The sequence below is a fragment of the Dasypus novemcinctus genome, chromosome 28, assembly GCF_030445035.2.
Source record: "Dasypus novemcinctus isolate mDasNov1 chromosome 28, mDasNov1.1.hap2, whole genome shotgun sequence".
Taxonomy (NCBI): Eukaryota; Metazoa; Chordata; class Mammalia; order Cingulata; family Dasypodidae; genus Dasypus; species Dasypus novemcinctus.
The window spans coordinates 29,715,081-29,735,358 of NC_080700.1; the positions used below are offsets into that span (position 1 = coordinate 29,715,081).

Genomic DNA, 20,278 nt, shown 5'->3' on the forward strand with positions numbered 1-20,278 from the left:
CCTCAGCCTTTCACCCGGGACCTCCTACCCCACAGGCTGGCGACAGTACACTTACTTTACACATCTCTTTCTTCCAGTCCTTTAAGAAGTATTTGCTGAGCTTTTGATCCAAGTCCATAAATATATACTCATTGCCTAAAAAGAAAGCCAGAGTCACCCGGTCACTGCCATGGATTATAGTTTGTTGAAAGCTGACTTTGGCTAAACATGAATTCACAGTAAACTAATGTGACTTGTGGTTGCTTTCTTAGGTGGATACTCTAAACACAGCAGGTCACAAGGTATTCCGATGGGGAAGCGGATTTGGCTCAACAGATAGAGCATCCACCTATCGCATGGGAGGCCCTGGGTTTGAACACCTGACCCACGTGGAGCTGGCCCATGGGCAGTGCTGATGTGCACTAGGAGTGCCCTGCCATGCAGGGGCGTCCCCCGCGTAGGGGAGCCCCAAGCGCAAGGAGTGCGCCCCAAAAGGAGTGCACCCCGTAAGGAGAGCTGCTCCACGTGAAAAAATGTGCAGCCTGCCCAGGAGTGGCACAGCACACAGCGAGAGCTGACGCAGCAAGATGATGCAACAAAGAGAGACACAGATTCCCGGTGCCGCTGACAACAACAGAAGCGGACAAAGAAGAACACGCAGCAAATGGACACAGAGAACAGACAACTGGGGGTTGGGCGGGTAAGGAGAGAGAAATTAAAAAAAAAATCTTAAAAAAAAAAAGATATCCCAATAACACTTAGTGCTTGTTTCACTAAAATAATTTTCAAAGGTGTATGAATATTATGAGATGATTTTTAAACTGGTATGTGCTACTGGGTACAACCTTTGGGAAAACAATGTGTCAACATATATCCAAACCATCTTATTCCTCAACCCAATCATCTCTCTCCCAGCCACAGAAAAAACCATTTAAAAATAGAAATATCTACACATCCGATGCCAAATTGACCAACTTAAAGTGAACAATCCATGTTTTAACTTGTTAACGCGGCACACTGGTAACCTGATCACAGGAGAGGCTACTTTTTAAACTACACATTGACATGTTTTTGGAATGTTACAATCACGTGTTTCCTTTATAAGCTGGGGAAAAAATAAACAATTATCCTAGAAAGAAATACAAAGCCTAGACAGATCCGTGTTATTGTAAAGGTTCAGAGATTAGAACTGAAAATTCCTGAACTCCCTCAATAAACTTAAGAGGGTAACTAATCACCCAAGGAAAAGCCAGAGGACTGCCTGTAGGATGAGCTGGAGTCCAAGTCTGCTAAACTTGATTGGTGAGAGGACTTGTAAACAAGGCCAGCCTTACAAGTTTACTTTTTTTTTTAAGTTTATTTTTTTAAATTTTTATTATTTTTTTCTTCCACCCCACCCCACCCCTGCTGTTTTTGCTGTCTGTGTCCATTCGCTGTGAGATCTTCTGTATCTATTTCTCTTTTTCTCTTCTCTTCTTGTCTTTCTCCTCTAGGATTCACCGGGATTCGATCCTGGGGACCTCCGATGTAGAGAGAGGTTCCTTGTCAACTGCGCCACCTCAGTTCCTGGTCTCTGCTGCGCTTCACCTTGACTCTCCCCTTGTCTCTCTTTTGACGTGTCGTCATCTTGCTGCGTGACTCACTTGCACGGGCACTGGCTCACTGCACGGACACTTGGTTTGCCGTGCTGGCACTCACACGGGCACTTGCTCACCACGCGTGTACTCAGCTTGCACGCAGGCACGCTTTCTCTTCTTCTTTTTCACCAGGAGGCCCCAGGGATTGAACCCAGGTCCCCGCATATGGTAGGCAGAGGCCCTATCACTTGAGCCACATCTGCTTCCCAACAAGTTTACTTTTAAGCTCACTTTTACCCTTTTTCAGTGGCCGCTAACAAGCCCTAATCCCAGCCGCCACCTTGTAGAAGCATTACTGGGAACGAGCAGGAGAAGCAAATCTACTTAAAACATCCAGTCTGCTGAGACCTGCTTCCCACACAGGAGGTCCCGGGTTTGGTCACGTCTGAGACTCTGACAGGCACGAAGAGGCTGCTGGCAGGACCCAGGGGCAGGTCAGGAGCTAGAGGCTGCCCAGAGACTCCCCGGCAGCCCCGCCTGGAAGGAGGCCTCAGAGGGCTCGGAGGTGGGTGGGCGCCAGACCCGCCAGACCCGCTGTGGTCTCTTCCCAGCTAAGCCCACTGCGCCTCCCCATCCTCCAGGGCACTTGGGCACTGCCCCTGCTTCTCGGCCGACTCCGCCCGGGGGCCAGGGGGCCAGTTTCCAGCCGGAACCACAAGGCGCAGATGACGGCGTCGGGCCCGCGAGCCCCGCACCCTTCTGGAGACTGGTTCTGAAGCAGGCTAGTAAGACAGGGAATCAACAGACAGATCTGGAACCCGAGAGAGTCCAGGTGGACATCTGGAACCCCCAAGATGGCCGCTGGGGGACCCCCACCCCCAGGATTCTGCCATTCAGAGCAAAGACTTCTTCTGGGAGCCAGGAGAAGCCCCAAATGTTCTCTAAGGACTTTATCACTGGGCCCTCCCTGGGGGATTGATGGGTGGGACAATCAATCCAAAGAGCAAATAGCTGTGACCCCTCCCCTGCCATTAGCAAAGGGGTAGAATAATTAAGTTTATAAAGCAGACCGCGTGGCCTGAGCGCTCTCGCCCTGCTCTTCTGCCTCTGGACCCGCCCCCGCCCTCTGTGCACGGCTCTCACCATCTTTCCTCTGCCATGTGGCCACAGCAGTAAACCTGGGCATCTACCTTCTGTAATGGGGAATTGTAGCTTACAAATCAGCCCTCTTTACCCCTTTTCACCCCCTTCCTCTCTCCCTGGGACCCCTGCTCTGTCGTTTTCTCCCATTTCTCTTCCCTCCCTACCTGAATAAATGACTGGCCTAACTCACCCGATGTGCTCTTGAAATTCAATTCTGCGGCACTACCAAGAACCTAGACACAATCCCGTAACAATTCCAAGCGGTTAGTTCAGAGATGAGGGCTGCCCTCCCAGGTGCCGCCCGGCTGCCCGCTGTGCCACCCACACACACACAGTGCACGGTGTGGTCCCGGGGCCACTCTCCTCCCAGCCAACGGTGGCCCGGGGGACCCCAAAGTTCCCTGCTGCTTCCTCTAGTTTTAGCTGTGTCCAGTGTCTGGATGATCAGCTGGGCCTTACAAGAGAGCACAGAAGAAGGAAAGCTTCGTGATTTCATCCCTTTACAACCAAGCACCGGGGAGCCGGTGGAGCTCAGTGGTTGAGCACCTGCTTCCCATGTACGAGGTCCCGGGTTCAATCCCTGGTACCTCCTAAAAAAAAAAAAGAAAGAAATCACAACCAAGCACAAGAGAAAAACTACACACTTCGCCTTGACCTTGACTAGGTCCCCTCTTCTTTCAGGGCCTTATCTTGCCTGCAGGAGGTAGCCACTGGATTAAAATATCCTTAAGGCCTCTCCCAAGTCTACAAAGCTGGGCAAGTAAAGGAGAAGACAAACCTGGAATTCAGTCAGTGACAGAGATCTGCAATAACGACTTTTGAAATGACTTCGGCACAACAAGACCAGGTCTCTGATGCTGTACTCTACATCCATCCACTCGATTTTTTAAAAAAATAATTCATCTCAGAAAAAACCGCACAATTAAAAATATAAGAAGTTTCCCTACGCCCCACTCCCCGCACCCCCCACTCCTCCCACATCGACAAATTCTTTCATTAGCGTGGGGCATTCATTGCATTAGATGAGTACATTGTGGCATAAAAGAAAAAAATTCACACTATTTCACACACAAAAAGATTCCACTACAGGAGACAGCGGGAGTTGCTGAGGGCAGGAAGAGGGAAGAAGAGATGTGACGTGGGGGCATTTTCAGGACTTGGAGTTGTCCTGAATGATATTGCAGGGACAGATGCTGGACGTTAGATATCCTGCCATAACCCACTGAATGGACAGGGGAGAGTGTAAACTACAATGTAAACTATAATCCATGCGTTGCAGCAGTGCTTCCAAATGTATTCACCAAATGCAATGGATGTGCCACGATGATGAAAGAGGTTTATGTGGGAGAAGTGGGGTGAGGGGGGCGGGGGGTATGTGGGAACCTCTTATATTTTTTAATGTAACTTTTTGTGTCATGTATGTATCTTTAAAAAAAAAAGAAAATACAAAATATTATTTAAAAAAAAAACACAAAAAACCGCATGGTTATTTCCCATTCATTCCTTGCCACCCTTGGGGCGGGTGCAAAAGGCTGTGAAAAGTCAAGAGCCCTCCCCTTCAGGTGAAAGACCCCCCAGGCACGCAGCAGCAGAACCCAAGCCAGGGGAGCTCAGCACCTACCCCCCCCCCCCCCCCCCCCGGGCCCTGCAGCCAGGGGGCCGCGCACCCAGGAGGGCGGGAGGGCACGGCCCCCGGGGGCCCCAGGGGCTCCGAGGAGGGACCCTGGCAGGCCCCCCTGGATTCCATCCCCTCTGGCCTCCCCCTCCCCTGGGCACCTCCCCTGCAAGGAATGCAGCCGGGCATTCCAGCGCTGATGGAATGAGCAGAGCCAGGAAGGCCCGCCCTGGAGTAACCCTTCAGCCCAGGGACACAAAGCCGCTCCTGTGTCCCCTCTGCGGGGCCGCTTGGCCACCAGCTCTGCCACCTGCCCCCACCCTCACTCCTCCAGCAGGTCTGCTCCTCTCGGGGAGCTGCGGGCTGCGGGAGGCAGCAAAAGGTCCAAGGGAAAGACAGATCCTCGGTGGGTGCTGCTCCTGGGCCCCTCTGGGGCCCACCCTCCCGCCCACAACCGGGCCCCGGTGCCCCAGCCACGTGAGATTCCAAACGTGCGGCTCTGCCCGCCACCCTTCCTGGGAGGGGAGCTGCCAGGGGGGCTGAGATGGGGGTAGCTCTGGGGGAGACTCTCAACAGTGTTCCCCTGGGGGGAAGAGGTGTGAGGTCTGGGGGAGGGGCGGCAGAGAATTATTTTTCATTGAACACCCCTTTTTTCCTTTGGAAATCGTTCCCATGCCTGGGTGCTACAGTTTTGATATTTTTAAACTGGTTGATTGAAAAAAAAATTACTCGGGGGGGAGCGGATAGAGCTCATGTGGTTGAGCACCGGCTTCCTATGTATGAGGTCCTGGGTTCAATCCTTGGTACCTCATAAAAATAAAATAAAAAAAACAAACACATGGAAAAACCAGTGCTCACTGGGGAGTGGATGTAGCTCAGTGGTTGAGCACCTGCTTCCCATGTACGAGATCCTGGGTTCAATCCCCGGTACCTCCTAAAAAAAAAACACAAAAAAAAGACTTGGAATGACCAGGTTGAATGAGTGAATGAGTGAATGAAAACACAAAAAAAAGACTTGGAATGACCAGGTTGAATGAGTGAATGAGAGAATGAGCCCCCCTGTCCCTGGGCCACCAGCCTGGGAGAATGCCTGAGAAGGTTCTGGAGCCCCCCAACAGGCCCACACGATGACCTCCCTGTCTATTGTGCTCTGTGCACAGGTCAGTCCTCATTTCCATACAGGCCTCTGAAAGATAACTCAGGGTTCTTAATCGTAATAATACGTAATAACTGAAAATAAGAGCGTTCTTTCTGGCCAGATTGAAAATAATGAATGAAAATCAGCGTTGAAGGCATTGTGGCAAAAGCTATCAAAATGCAAAATGTGTATTTTATTGAATCCGCAAGTCCACTTCCCCAATTCTAAAGATATAATCTTACGAGTGAGAGAAAATGAATTCTATAAAGACGATCACCATAGCTTTGCTCATAATAGATAAACTGAAAACAGCCTCAGGGCCCAGCAGTAAGAAAAAGGTGTCTAGAAACAATGGAATTCTGGGTAGCCTGGAAAAGTGATATGGGGAAGTGGATGTGGCTCAAGCAATTGGGCACCTGCCTACCACACAGGAGGTCCCAGGTTCGGTTCCCAGTGCCTCCTAAAAAGAAGATAAACAGACATAGAGAATAGACAGTGAGTGCAAACAGTGAGGGAGAGAGTAATAAATAAATTAAATGAATCTTATAAAAAAAAGCGATGATGGGTAAGCAAGGAGGGCCAGCACGTACATTTGCCCCCCTGGCCTTTTTCCTGAAATTCTATGGACATAATATGGGGTAGAAAGCAGGAAAAGATCTTTGGAAAGGGAACAAAATGCAGCAAGAAATTTAGAATAATACAAGGGGGAAGGCGGCAGCTCCAAACTCATCGCCAGCTCCAGAGGAGGGAGTGGGCAGCGAGGACAAAAACATCGGGGTCCCTTAATGGACTCCACAATTCCGAAATGGCTGTGGAGTGGCCACAGAGGGTGACACCAAACAGCCAAGAGCACCTATGGGAGACATGGATGGTTCTGTCAAAGGAAAGGCCTTCTTTCCAGAACAGTCCGAGGGGCAGGACTCCCAGCACCGTCGCTGCGGGACCGGGACAAGGGGGTGGTGGCGGAGCATCTGAGGGGACCCCAACTGGCATTGGGGACATTCTCTGCCCATCGGCCACCCCGGCCAGGCTGGGGGCAGGCAGAGCTGCCCGGTGCTTTCACCAGCAGCAGGTCCGTGACTTGTCCGGGGCCCACGGCTGCTTCCGTGACTGCCAGTAGGATGTCCTCATCGGACCCAGCGCGACACAGGCCGGAGGGGGGTCAGTCACCTCCCGGCTGCCCCTCCGCTCTGCACAGGACGTGCTCCTCACCAGCCGCCGCCGAGGGAAGGGACGGCTGTCCCCATAAAGTGCTGAATCTTCAGTTGTTTGACCTCCCAAGTGACTTGACCAAAAACCTGTGCTCTTATTTACCTCAAGTCCTTTGTCTGGAGGCGGAAGTGGACTTGGCCCAATGGCTAGGGCGTCCGCCTACCACATGGAGGGCCCAGGGTTCAAACCCAGGACCACCTTGACCCGTGCGCAGCTGGTACATGCGCAGTGCTGATGCGCGCAAGGAGTGCCCTGCCACGCAGGGGTGTCCCCCGCGTAGGGGAGCCCCATGCACAAGGAGTGTGCCCTCCTGTAAGGAGAGCCACCCAGTGCATAAGAAAGTGCAGCCTGCCCAGGAGTGGCGCCGCACACACGGAGAGCTGACGCAACAAGACGGCACAACAAAAAGAGACACAGAGTCCTGGTGCCACTGATAAGGACAGAAGCAGACACAGAAGAACACACAGTGAATGGACACAGAGAGCAGACAACTGGGGGGGTGGGGAGACATAAATAAAAAATAAATCTTTAAAAAAAAAGTTCTTTGGAGAATAAAGGGTCACCACAGTGCGCCCCCACATAAGGCAATCTTTGCTTAAGTGCACCCAAATTACAGAGAAAGGTGCATCATCCCAAAGTACTAGCATGTTCCAGAAATAAACTCCAGGCAGGCGACGAGGGAGACGCTCGCCTCCAAGCGTCTGGGGGCAGGAAGCAGGTGCCTGGCTGTGTACCTGCTCTACCTTCAGTCCCTGAAGTGAGGCTCTCTTAGCCGCCGTCAGCTCCAAAGCTGACCCAGGCGCCGTTGACCTTGCTCTCCTTTGTGTAAAGGGACGACCTACACCCCCGCGCGACCACGACGATGTGCACACACTTGTCAGGCGCCCTCTGCCAAGGGCTAAGCCGATCCTCGCGCCTGTAAGAGGATCAGCCTCTCTAGCCATCCCCATTTTACAGACAGAGAAACTGAGGCCTGGCGCAGTTCCAGGGCACGCCTGTCACACGGCTAAGAACATCCTGGTAGGGTCCCTAGGACGTGCCGCCACCCCCAGCCCCACGACCCTTCAAGCCAGGGGACGGCACGCGAGGGCCGCAGGGCCAAATCCAGCCCGCATCTGCTTTTGTCAATAAAGCTTTATTAGCAGGCAGCTAATTTGTTCACTCATTGTCTGTGGCTGTTTTCATGCTACAAAGAAAAAAATATTTACCATCTGGACCTCAACCAAAAAAAAAGCTCTAAGCCAATACCCTCTTTGTCTCGATTATCTTCCTTTGATGGCCACTCTGTTGCCTTCGTAATTCCTCAGTGTTTGAAATGTGAAATGTGAAATGTCTTAGGGATGTTGTTAAGGGAGTTTTTTTTTTGCCTCAGGAGCTCCACACCTGGGTTGCTCTGCAAAGGGCCTTTGTACATACTTGTCTGTCCACTGTCTCTTTAGCTAAATTACCCTCCTGCCTCATTCCAACCTCCCATTCTAATCCACAGCGAAGGGAAAGGAGAAGGTACAGCCTCTGGCCCACTCTTAACCCCAAGCTCTCCAAGAAAAACTCAACTGGTGTTGCGAATCTACAAGATAAAGCCGTGAGAGATAGAGCCAATGTTACTGTTTAAGTCCAGCACTGCTTCCGTAAACCCAGACCCAGCGTTTTCTTCTTTTTTCTTTTTTTAGGAGGTACCAGAGATTGAACCCAGGACCTTGTACATAGGAGGCAGGAGCTCAACTACTGAGCCACATCTGCTCCCCAGTGAGTTGGCTTTTCTGGTTTTGTTCGCTTCTTTGTTTGTTTTTAGGAGGTACCGGAGATTGAACCCAGGACCTTATACATGGGAGGCAGGCGCTCAACCACTTGAGCAACATCCACTCCCCAAGGCTCAGGCTTAACATCACGGAAAGTGGGATGGACAGACATGGGTGTCTCCTGAGGGAGCACCGCAAGCAGCACCCAAGAAAATTAAATCCCGCTAGGTGGGGACACAGCCAACCCTGAGGTGGACACCCTGCCAATGAATGGGGCCACTTGCCTCAACACATCACTGACACGTGAGAAAAAAGGAGGGGCGACGAGCCTGGTCAAGATAAACTTGGGAACTACTGTGACTAGTGATGGAAGAAGCTGTAGCACTGATGTGGAGACAGTGGCCACGGTAGCTGCTGAGGGCAGGGAGAGGGAAGAAGAGGTGTGATGTGGGGGCATTTTCCCAACTTGGAATTGTCCTAAATGCTATCGCAGGGACAGACACTGGACATTGTATGTCCTGCCATAACCCACTGAAAGGGCTGGGGGAGAGTGTAAACCACAATGTAAACTACTATCCATGCGGTGCAGCAGTGCTCCAAGATGTATTCACCAAATGCAATGGATGTGCCGCAATGATAAAAGAGGTTGTTGATGTGGGAGGAGTGGGGTGAGGGGGGTGGGGGGCTTATGGGAACCTCTGATATTTTTTAATGTAACATTTAAAAAAAATAAAGAACTATATTGATTTTGAAAAAAAAAAGAGAAACTTAGGAACTAAATAACGAAAAGACAACGTGTTTGGATCCTGATTTCATATAAAATAGCTATAACGGCATTTTTTTTTTCATGAAACAACTGGCAACTTCTGAAGAGAGACTAACTACAAAGCGATAGCGAGAACTTGTCAACCCAGGGGTGCACCTGGCTTTGCAGTCCTATTAGGAAATATTCCTTTTTTGAGAGGTGAACAGGGGAGCCGATGTGGCTCCGTGGCTGAGCATCAGCCGCCCACATACAAGGTCCTGGGTTCAATGCCCGGTCCTGGTACCTCGAAAAAAAAGACTGAAAAAAAAAAAAAGAGGTAAAGAAGTCTTTAGGGATGAAATAAGATGACTGAGGTTTATTTTAAATAGACAGCAAAATATTCAAGGATAGGATGGCGCACGGAAGGCTACAGCTGATCATCTTTTGATGCTGGGTGGAGGAATGTATAAAGTTCTTTTAAACTGTGCTCTCTGCTTGTGTGGTTGTCTGAAAATTCCCCAAAATGTTCAACGCAATCAGCCCTCCATTTCTCCTCCAAGTGACTCAAGATGACCTAAAAGGCTTGGCGGTCCAAGACGCACGTGCTGACGTGGTCCAGCCAGGACATGACGGGGAGCCCGCCCCACTTCCCGCTGCCCTGCACCCCACGAGGACAAGAAGCGAGTCTTCAAAGCCACTGACTCCCTTCAGTATTTAGTCCGCGTTTCCTCCAGGACAGCCGCTCCGGAGAGCCAGCCTGCCCACTTTCCACCCCTCCTTCTTTCAATTATTTTATTCAACAAAAAATTAATGAAATACCCCCTGCGGGTCAGGCAGGCAGTGTGCAGGGGGACTACATTTGGTTGAAGAACATCCACCCCAAAATTCACGTTCCCCTGGAACCTCAGGACATGAACGGATTTGGAAAATTGGGTCTCTGCAGATGAAATTAGGTAAATTAAGATGGCGGGGGAAGTGGCTGTGGCTCAAGCGATTGGGCTCCCGTCTACCATATGGGAGGTCCAGGGTTCGATTCCCAGGGCCTCCTGGTGAAGGCGAGCTGGACTGAGTGGAGAGCTGGACCATGTGGAGTGCTGGCCCACGTGGCATGCCGGCTCGTGCAGGAGTGCTGGAGGAGCAATATGACGCAACAAAAAGAGCCTGCAGAGGAGAGACAAGAAGAGATGCAGCAGACCAGGGAGCAGAGGTAGCGCAAGAGATTGAGCGCCTCTCTCCCACTCCAGAAGGTCCCAGGATTGGTTCCTGGTGCCAACTAAAGAGAAGACAAGTGGACAAAGAAGCATGCACAGCGAATGGAAACAAGAGAGCAGAGAGCAAGGGCAAAAACAACAAGGGGGGTAAATAAATCTTAAAAAAAAAAAAAAAAGATGGTGCATAACAGATAAAGGTGGGCCCTAAATCTAGTATGACCCATGTCCTTAGATGAAGAGGGAAATTTGGACAGAGAGATACAGAGGAGAAGGCCATGGAAGGTGGAGGCAGATACTGTGGTGATGCATCTACAAGCATCTATATTTGGATATCTGGGTGCATCTACAAGCATCTATATCTGGATATCTGGGGCCTCCTGAAGTCAAAGAGGCAGGAAGGGTCCTTGTCTAGAGCTTCTAGAGGCAACATTGCCCAGTCCACACCTTCAGTTCAGAATTCTGGTCTCCAGAACCATGAAAGACGGAATTCCTGTGGTTTGAAGCCACCAGGTTTGTGGTTCTTTGCCACCAGCCTGCACTTCAGGTCCTTACGTTCTCACGGAGAAAGATGCATGGATCACCGCAAAGGTGTGAAAACAACTGCCAACGTCAATATGGCGAGAACAGGGAGGGTGGGGGGGGAAAGTCCCCAGAAGGGAGAGCCAGGCTCCCTTCATGGTCAAGGGCAAACATGTCTTCTGGGAATTGATAAAGGGCCAACATGACCTGGAAAAGGAGGGGGTGGCTGGGGAAATGGACAGGACTGGAGAGGACCCTATAAAGAGTTAGAATGGCCTTTTTATAAATTTTTTTAAAAATTTATTTCTCCCCAGCCCCTCGTTGTTTACACTTGCTGTGCCTGTTCATCTTCCTTTTAGGAGGCACCAGTAACTGAACCTGGGACCTCCCATGTGGGAGGGAGGCACCTAATCACTTGAGCCACCTCTGCTCCTGCTTTGTTGGGTCTCTCATTATGTATTCCTCCTTGTGTCTCTTGTTGCATCATCTCATTGCATCAGCTCACCACGCCTGCCTGTCTTCTGTAGGAGGCACCAGGAACCAAACCCAGGACCTCCCATGTGGTAGGCGGGAGCTCAATCGCTTGAACCACATCTACTTCCCAGAATGTTCTTCTAAGAGCACTGGCGAATCCCATTCGGATGCCACGCCTGTCTGAGGAAGAGGGGGACGGGCCACACCACCTGCCAGCCAAAGGGCCCACCTCACATCGAGTAGGTGGGACTCACCCCTCCCAGATGCTTCCCCAACTCTCTCCTCACTGGAGTCACATTCTCAGCTCTGGGTGGTCAAGTCAGGGCGCACAGTCAGGCCCCAGAAAGCTCTTGTGGCCTTTTAAACTAGTTTTCAGGACTTGAAAGTCAGCGGGCCCCAAAGGGCTGGCTCCGGGGTCACCGGCCTCCAGGGTGACCCAGGCCGCTGTCACCAGAGGGACCCTCCAGGCACGCTGCTCTTACAGGATGTGAAGATACACTTCCCAAGGCTGGATGCGGCAGTTTCTTGCCTTTTGCCTTACCTCTCCATCGAGGCCCTGAATTCATACTGAGGTCGCAACCCTTGCTGTGTGACATAGGCCTTTGTCCCCCAAATTAGCACAAATTAAAGTTATGAGAGGGGACCTCCCGCCCACCACATGGGAGGTCCCAGGTTCAGTTCCTGGTGCCTCCTGAAGAAGACGAGCAAGACAGTGAGCTGACGCAACAGGCACGTGCAGTGAACCCATGCAACAAGATGATGCAACAAGAGTCACAAGGAGGAAAACATAATGAGAGACATAACAAAGCAGGGAGCAGAGGTAGCTCGAGCGATGAGGCGCCTCCCTCCCACATGGGAGGTCCTGGGCTCGGTTCCTGGTGCCTCCTAAAAAGAAGACCAGCACACAACAAACAGACACAGCAAGTGCAAACAACAAGCGGGTGGGGAGAAATAAATAAATAAAGCAAATCTTTGGGACAAAAAAGTTATGAGATTGGGGAGCGGATATAGCTCAGTGGTCGAGCGCCTGCTTCCCACATACAAGGTCCCCGGTTCAATTCCCAGTACCTCCTTTAAAAAAAAAGGTTATGAGTTTCCTGAAGCAAGGGGTCCCTATTTTAAAAGTCCGGATCTCCAGAGTAAGGGCTCTGGCCACAAAACTGAGAGCAAGACCTCAACTGCCCAGGAGACACTGCTGTAGACGAGCCCCGGGGGGCCGCCAAGCTGGAGGAGGAGAGGGCGGCCACGGCGTCCCCCTGGGTCACCCCGCGCTTGGCGTCTCTCCCTCCTCTTAGAGGACAGTCCTGGGTTCACCCTGGGAGTAAAGGAAACCCAAGATTCCTTTCTCGAGCCCGCCCCGCTCCCCTGCACTCTGGGTTCAGCTCCCTCGGCCCCCCGCCATCTCCGGTGTCCGCTGTAAGAGGAGGTGGCACAGCACGACTGGCTGGCCCGGGGCCAGGCCCCCACCCACCTGGGGACTTCCTTCGCAGAGTAAATACACCTTCTCTAGGAAAACACCGGCTGCTGATAAATGCAACAATCCGCGCTTTGTGCGCCCTCACCTTGCCTCACTCACCCAATGATGCTGGCAAGGGCGCGCTTATTCATGGGTGACGACTGGCCCGCAAGCTCTCCCAACCCCGGCCCCTCCTCTGCCCACCCCAGCCTGCCTGGCCCACTGCCATCTTCCGGCCACCTGGGCCCCGGACAAAGCAAACTGCCCACTGGTCTCCCGACCTGCTCCAGGCTGCTCCGTGCCACCATCCGGCGGGACAGCAGGGCGCGTGTGCGCCCGGGCAGGGGGACATAAGCGTGCGGAGTGGAAAAAGATCTGGGAGCCCCAGCGGCTTAACTCGATAAAAAGCAGATGAAAAGGGAGAAGAGAACCGTTTTCCATCATAAAATCTTTGATGAACTGTAACCAAGGTGCCCCACGGACACAAGGGGTGGATGGGAGCCCTGAATTTTATCCATGATCTTCCTGCAAACCCACAACTTCTCTAATTAAAAGAAGAGAACAGAGGAGACAAGGAAAAACCGGATGCACATCAGCTGATCACCGCCGCGCCCTGCGTTTGGCCTTCCTACAACCTATGATGCCCTAGCACCCGTTATCATCACTGAGCAATCGGGATTCAAATAAAATTGTAGCGTTGAAACTTGAGGAATGGAGCGGATGTAGCTCAGTGGTTGAGCGCCTGCTTCCCATGTACAAGGTCCTGGGTTCCATCCCCAGTACCTCCTAAAAAATTAAAAAATAATAAATAAAAACTTGGGGCACCCTTAGCCATCAAGAAGCTGCACCCTTAGCCATCAAGAAGCCATCAAGAAGTCTGAGCTACTCTGAGCCCCTGGGTAACTGGGGGAGCCACATCCTGCGTTCGAGCACAGGGGCACTTGTCTCCATGCGGGTGACAGTGATGGTCATTCCTGAAGCACCCCTTTCTGTGTGAGGACCCCATCCCAAGCTCCTGCCAACTGCCCTTTGCGGTTTCCCCTCTCCTCCCTTCAATCCCAATGAGGCACGCACCCAGCGTCACCCTGCTAGCTAGAGGCTTTGGGGTGACCCAAAAGGCTGCTCCCCAGTGGATCTGCTGGTATAGACACTAATGTTCTCCCCAAAACTTACCCTCCCTCCAAGCCATGTTCCTCACCAGCTTTTCTTGGACCCCAGAGAGCCCCCACCTCTACTGCAGCCCTCCTCCCCTTCCCAACAGCGCCGGCTTCGTCCCTGCCACAGCCACCAGGTCTCACAGGCAAGGAGGGTGCTTCTAGCTCCCCCAAACCTCCATCCTGCTATGAAAGTTCCAGAAAACCTGGAACATAAAGAAAGCAGAAAGGATGGTGAAAGTCTCATGTTCCGTTCTGTGAAAATGACCATTTTAACACTTTGGCATAGGCCTTTCTGATCCATGACAAAAACACTGGAGGGGAAGCAGATGTGGCTCAAGCAGTTGGGTGTCTGCCTCCCACATGGGAAGTCCCAGGTTCAGTTCCCAGTACCTCCTAAAGAAGATGAGCAAGACAGCAAGCTGACACAATGAGATGACACAACAAGATGACACAACGAGGAGACACGAGAGACTCAACAAATAGGGCAGGTGTGGCTCAAGAGATTGGGTGCCTCTCTCCCATATGGGAGGTCCTGGGTTTGGTTCCCAGGGCTTCCTAAAAGATAATCACGCAACCAAGAGACACAGAGAGCAGAAAGCGAGGGCAAACGAGGGGTGAAAGAGAAATAAAAACCAACATTTAAAAAACAACGCTGGAGCCTCTCCCAGATTGCTCTCCTGATTCTCTTTTTCGTGTGTTTGTTGTTGTTGTTATTAAAAGATCCTTTAACCCTCAAAAGATAAAGGATCCAAAGACAAGTGTTGAGGCGGCTTGACGTTCTCCCTATACTTTACTTGAGGTTAATTTTCTTTTCATTCCTAAAATCCTGGGATGACACCAACCATGAAACCAAAGGACAAAAACAAACTCCCAAAACATCCTGTCACCCCCTTAAGTGAATTTCACTGCTATTTAAAAGCAAAAGAGGGCAGTGGATTTGGCTCAACTGATAAGAGTATGCGCCTATCACGTGGGAGGTCCAGGGTTCAAACCCAGGGCCTCCTGACCCGGGTGGTGAGCTGGCCCACGTGCAGTGCTGATGCGTGCAAGGAGTGCCCTGCCATGTGGGGATGTCCCCCACTGCGGCGGCTTGCTCGGTCGGTAGAGGTGGGGTCTGGCTGCGGACGAGGGGTCGGTCCCGCTTGGGACGAGGGGTCGGTCCCACCTGGGACGAGGGGTCGGTCCGGCAGCAGACGAGGGATCGGTCTCACAAGGGTTTGCGCGGTTCGGCTGACGGGGTCGCCCGGCGAAGCCGGCGACGAAGGGGTCGCCCGGAGAAGCCGGCGACGAAGGGGTCGCCCGGAGAAGCAGGCGACGAAGGGGTCGCCCGGAGAAGCAGGCGACGAACTGGGGACAAGGGAGGCCAGGCCCTTGTCGGGGGCTCTCAGGACTGGAGGGCGCACGGCAGAAGAACTACCGCGGAGACAAGGTAAACACGCAAGTCCACTTTACTGAGGGAGAGGCAACAGTTTTATAGGGGCTGGGGAAGGCTGATTGGTCGAAGCCACGCCCTGTTCTGATTGGTTGCCGGCAAAAGGTCAGTGGGCGGTACTGGACGGGGGAGGGGTGGTGGTTAGGGATTGGCTGTCGCTGTTGCTGGGGGAAGGGGCAGGGTTTAGGGATTGGTGGCTGCTGTTGCTGGGGTGGAGGGCAGACTTGAGTTTCCCGCCCACGCCTGGCTGTTGCTGCTGTCGGGGGAGGGGAAAAGGGCGGGCTGGATTTTTCCGCCCACACCTGGCTGTTGCTGCTGTCGGGGGAGGGGAAAAGGGCAGACTGGAATTTTCTGCCCTGCGCCTGCGCAGGGAGAAGGAAGAAGAAGGGTGCCGCCCCACAGGCATCGTGTGGCGCCATCCGGGAGGAGGGGCGGCCACGGAAGCATGGCCGCTGAGAAGGGGAGACCCGAGGGCACTCTGCGCCCATGCCGAGCTCCCTTCGGGGGTGGCGGTGAGTCCGACCAGCCACCCTATTATGGGGGCAGCGGCTTGGCCTGCCGCGGCCGCTCCCCTTCAGCCCGAGGGGTGACCGCACCCCACGTAGGGGAGCCCCATGTAGGGGAGCCCCACGCGCAAGGAGTGCGCCCTGTAAGGAGAGCTGCCCAAAGCGAAAAAAGCGCAGCCTGCCCAGGAGTGGCGCCGCACACACGGAGAGCTGATGCAGCAAGATGACACAACAAGAAGAGACACAGATTCTAGGTGCTGCTGACAAGAATACAAGTGGACACAGAAGAACACACAGTGAATGGACACAGAGAGGAAACAACGGGGGGTGGGGGGAGAGGGGAGAGAAATAAATAAAAATAAATCTTGAAAAAAAAAAAAAAGATACAAGCCCGATGAAGCACATGGGGTCCCCCCACAAAAGGCCCCTGACATGGTGACTCCTCTACTCTGGTGGTTTTACCCCCAATCTAGCCCACCCCCAAAAAATCCAGTTTCTATATAAATATTTATTTGCTCCTGGCTTCTGCAATTTGTTATCCAAGCAGCAGCAGGCATCAAACGGTTAACAATTTTTGTTGTGACACCCAGAACTCTCCACGGGACTAAAGCCATCCATTAACTTGGATTTCCCTGCAAACTGGGAAAAGTCCACCAAGATTAACATTTAACAGCAAACCCGACATGCGCCACTCCAGAACATAAACCGAACATTGGAAGACATGCCTGCCTCTTAGAACGTCTTCTTCTGCTAAAGACCCTAAGTGCCTGGAAATTCTATTGGGAGCCCCAGAACTAGAGGGTTTTCCGAGGAATGCGACAGACAAGGGAATTCTCGCGCAAACCCTACACGCCCCCTCGGCCAGCGCAACTCGGTGACCCTGTTATGCAGAAACCTCAAACACTACATTGGCCCTTTGCAGCCTGAGGGCCCAGGACTTTCTATTTTCTTCTTTCTTTTCTCCCCTTTACGTGTTTCCCCCTCCCCACAGTCCTCATTCCATCATCAACCCCAAGTGGCACCAAAACTCCCCCAGACTCTGCCACAGTAACCCTCTCGGGGCTGGTCAGGAAGCAGAATGAACGGACCCACCACTCAAAGATTTGGAGAACAACGAGAAGACACACAAGTGACAGTAACACAGCACTTCTCTTCGGACTCTGCCCTTAGAACATGGAAGGCGTTGGCTCGCCCCCAATCCACACAAAACCTGCCTTTGCCCACCCAGTGAAACTCTCCCCTCCCCGGGCTGTGCTCAGGGCATGGAATAAAACCAAAAGGACGTTATGTAGGAAGGTCTCAGCCAAGACTTCTGCATAACATCTCACAGGACGACTCTAACTCTGGGACAGAGCTGCTAAGACCACCGAGAGGTGGGAACATTTCTTCCTCAGTCTTGGTGTTTCCAGGGGGAGGGATTTTTTTTTACCCCCCTGGCATTTCTCTCCCCTTCTTTCTGGCTCCTCCTCAGGGGTGAGCAGTTTGTTCTGACTTGACAGTTTAGGAGGAGAAAGAGAGCTCAGCCTCCTGGGGTGCAAAGACCCACAATTTATTTTATGTGCTGCCTCAATATCTGGTAAAACCAGAAAGGTCTTGAGTGGCCTAAGGGCAACGTCCCTCCTGTTTCCTGTTCCCATGGATAAGGTTCCCCAGGCGAACAACGTCTCTTCTCCTGGGACCTGGCCAAGTGCCCGCTGAGCCCTGCCAGGCTGCAGAATGACTCAAATAAGCCCATCAACCCCGAACCAGGAGCCACCACGCCCTCTTGTTACTACAAAGCTGCCTCCCGCTGTCCCTGCTCACCAGCAGGGCTCCCGAGAGCAACGCCCACGTGGCCCCCTGTGGCCACGGTGTCCCCCCCAGGCTGAGGGCGCGGGTGACTAATGAACTGTCCATCTCGTTTCTCCAGCATCGGGAATCATGGGTCATCCCTGTGGCAGGGACTCCTTACCAGCGGGGTGCAGAGGCGGTGAGGAAAGAGCTCCCCGCTCTCTTCTCCAATCCGCAAAGCACTTGCAGGGCAGAGTCTCTGCCCCTGGGGAGGCCTGCAGGTGGCCAGACGCACCCATAGAGGGGGGCTGAGCCCCCCTAACTCAAGCGGAGGGGTGATCAAAGCCCTTTGGGCTGCATCGTCTCCAGTCAACTCTATCAGTAATAAAGCCAGCATTTTCCACTCTGTTTCCCCATCTCCTGTGCAGTCTTCTTTCTCAGCTTTTGAATGGGGGAGCACTGGACCGAATAACTCCCACAGCCCGACAATTACCGATGAGAATTACTCCTGGTTACTTAAAGGATCAGAGTACAAGCTGCATCATACATTTCCCCGGGCATCGCCTCCACGTCCTCGATCTAAGGGCTACCAAGTGTTTGCAAGCTGCCGGTGGCCGTGTCCAGGAGTGTGGCACTGGCAGGCTCACACTGACTTTCAGTTCTCTACATGCAGAGGAAGTGCCTCAGGACCTTTCCCACATGCTGCCCTCCCAACAGCAGTTTTACAGAGGCCTCGAGAATGGGGGCCTCGGCAGAGAGAACCCCCCAATCTGGGCAAGGAGAGTGGATGGGTCTCCAGACCCCACCATGCTTCAGCCAGCACATTCTGTGTCCATGATTTAATACATTAGAATTCCTGGTCAGATTTCATTTAGACCAAGGGTTCTGCTACTGGAAAAAGGTTTACAAAAACCACTGGAGCACAAAGGCCGCGGGAAGCAGCAGAGCAGGCGGTGCTGACCTCTCATGGGTGCCAGCTTGCTGCTTTCTCCAGCAAGAGAAAGAGAGTAAAAGAACAGCTTCTGCTCGTCCTTCTCCCTGAGAAGGCTGGGAGCGAGTGTGTATATGAATGTGCACAGGGAAACGGATGTGGCTCAACCAGTCGGGCTCCTGTCTATCAGGGTTCGAAGCTCAGGGCCTCCTGGTGAGGGCGAGCTGGCCCACGCGGAGTGCTGACCCACGCGGGAAAGCCGCCCCACGCAGGAGAGCTGGCCGATGCTGAGAGCTGGTGCAGCAAGATGACACAACAAGAGACACAGAGGAGAGACAATAAGAAGACGTAGCAGAACAGGGAGCTGAGGTGGCACAAAAGAGTAATCGCCTCTCTCCCACTCCAGAAGGTCCCAGGATCTGTTCCTGGGGCTGCCTAATGAGAATACAAGCAGACACAGAAGAACACAGCAAATGGACACAGAGAGCAGACAACAGGGGGAACGGGACGGGGGGAGAAATAAAATAAATCTTCTAAAAGAATGAATGTGCACAGGCTTCCTACGATACTGCCAGGCCACAACCTGCTCATCTCACACTTCCAACGCAGGGGAGGAGAGCTTGTTCTTTAACAAGCTTCAGGGAAGTACAGGGGCTGTGGTTTTTCATTCGGACACTTTGCTCTGCCCCTGCTGATCAAGGGGCGCGCCGAGGGCTGGGTGGCCAGGGCGGGAGCCGTGGGGCAACACTCACTCCTGACGACGCTGAGGCCGAAGAAGTGGGCGTCTCTGATGCTCATCAAATCGCAGACTTGCTGGAAAAGCTGCCGTCCTGTGGCCTTCACCTGCGAAAGAGGTGGGTAAAGGGGGCTCTCAGCGGGCCGCGTGGCCACTGCCGCCCCATCGGGCCCCTCGAAACAGATGGGTGGCCTCGGCAGGGTGGGCCCAGAAGGGAACCATCTGGTGGACCCTGGACCCTCTACAGGGGCCGTTGCGCTCGTGCTCGAGCATGTCCACCAAAGCGGTGGCTGGGTCCCCCAGTCATCTGGTCCACCGCAAAGGACGCGGAAGGGCTGGACGTGAGCCACGCAGCGTGGACGAGCGTGCTTTGCGGCGACCAGATACCAGGGCTCCCGGGGAGGGGAGGAACGACCGCCCCACTCCACGGCCCGCTGCGCCATCCTAGGGGACGGGACCAAAGCTCCCCGCGGCGACGCCCCGTGCGGCACTCAGAGCGCGCCCACCGGGCTTTTCCAGGCGAAATGCACAACGCCCGGGGCCAGCCTTCACATGGGGGGCAGCATCTGAGAGCCCCCGAAACGGGATGTACATGGTGTATGTGTGATGAGCCCCCGGGGGTCCTGACCCACAGCACCGCATGACATTTTCCCGGGGGCCTGCCACCCCCTCCCAGGAATTTTCGGTGGGCTAAGAATCAGGTCCGACCCATGTGACTGAGCCTTGCCTTCAAGAACCTGGATGACCGGCACTAGCCACCGCCACCCGGGCCTCCAACAATCTGTCCGACGGGCCAGGCCGCGCACCGCTGTTGCTCGTGATCCCCCTGCAAGCAGCACGGCCCTCCCTTACGTGGACTTCCTGCCTCGACTTCAGGGGCTGCGCCACACTTCCACGTCCACCTCTCAGAAACACCTGTCCCTCCAGCCCCCACCCTC

General features: G+C 53.2%; 1 protein-coding gene across 6 annotated transcripts in view; it reads right to left on the bottom strand.

Moving 5' to 3' along the window:
- Positions 1–20,278, bottom strand: part of FRMD1 (FERM domain containing 1) — a 67,659-nt gene that overhangs the window by 16,062 nt on the left and 31,319 nt on the right. For 5 of the 6 annotated variants that reach the window (XM_071212533.1, XM_071212532.1, XM_058289739.2 and 2 more), the window contains 2 exons: positions 19,357–19,447; positions 56–135 (listed from right to left, as the gene is read on the bottom strand). In XM_071212533.1, the coding sequence (XP_071068634.1) occupies positions 56–135; positions 19,357–19,402 (126 nt within the window). In that variant the 5' untranslated portion in view covers positions 19,403–19,447. The remainder of the gene's footprint in view (positions 1–55; positions 136–19,356; positions 19,448–20,278) is intronic. The other variant, XM_071212534.1, reaches the window with a different exon arrangement.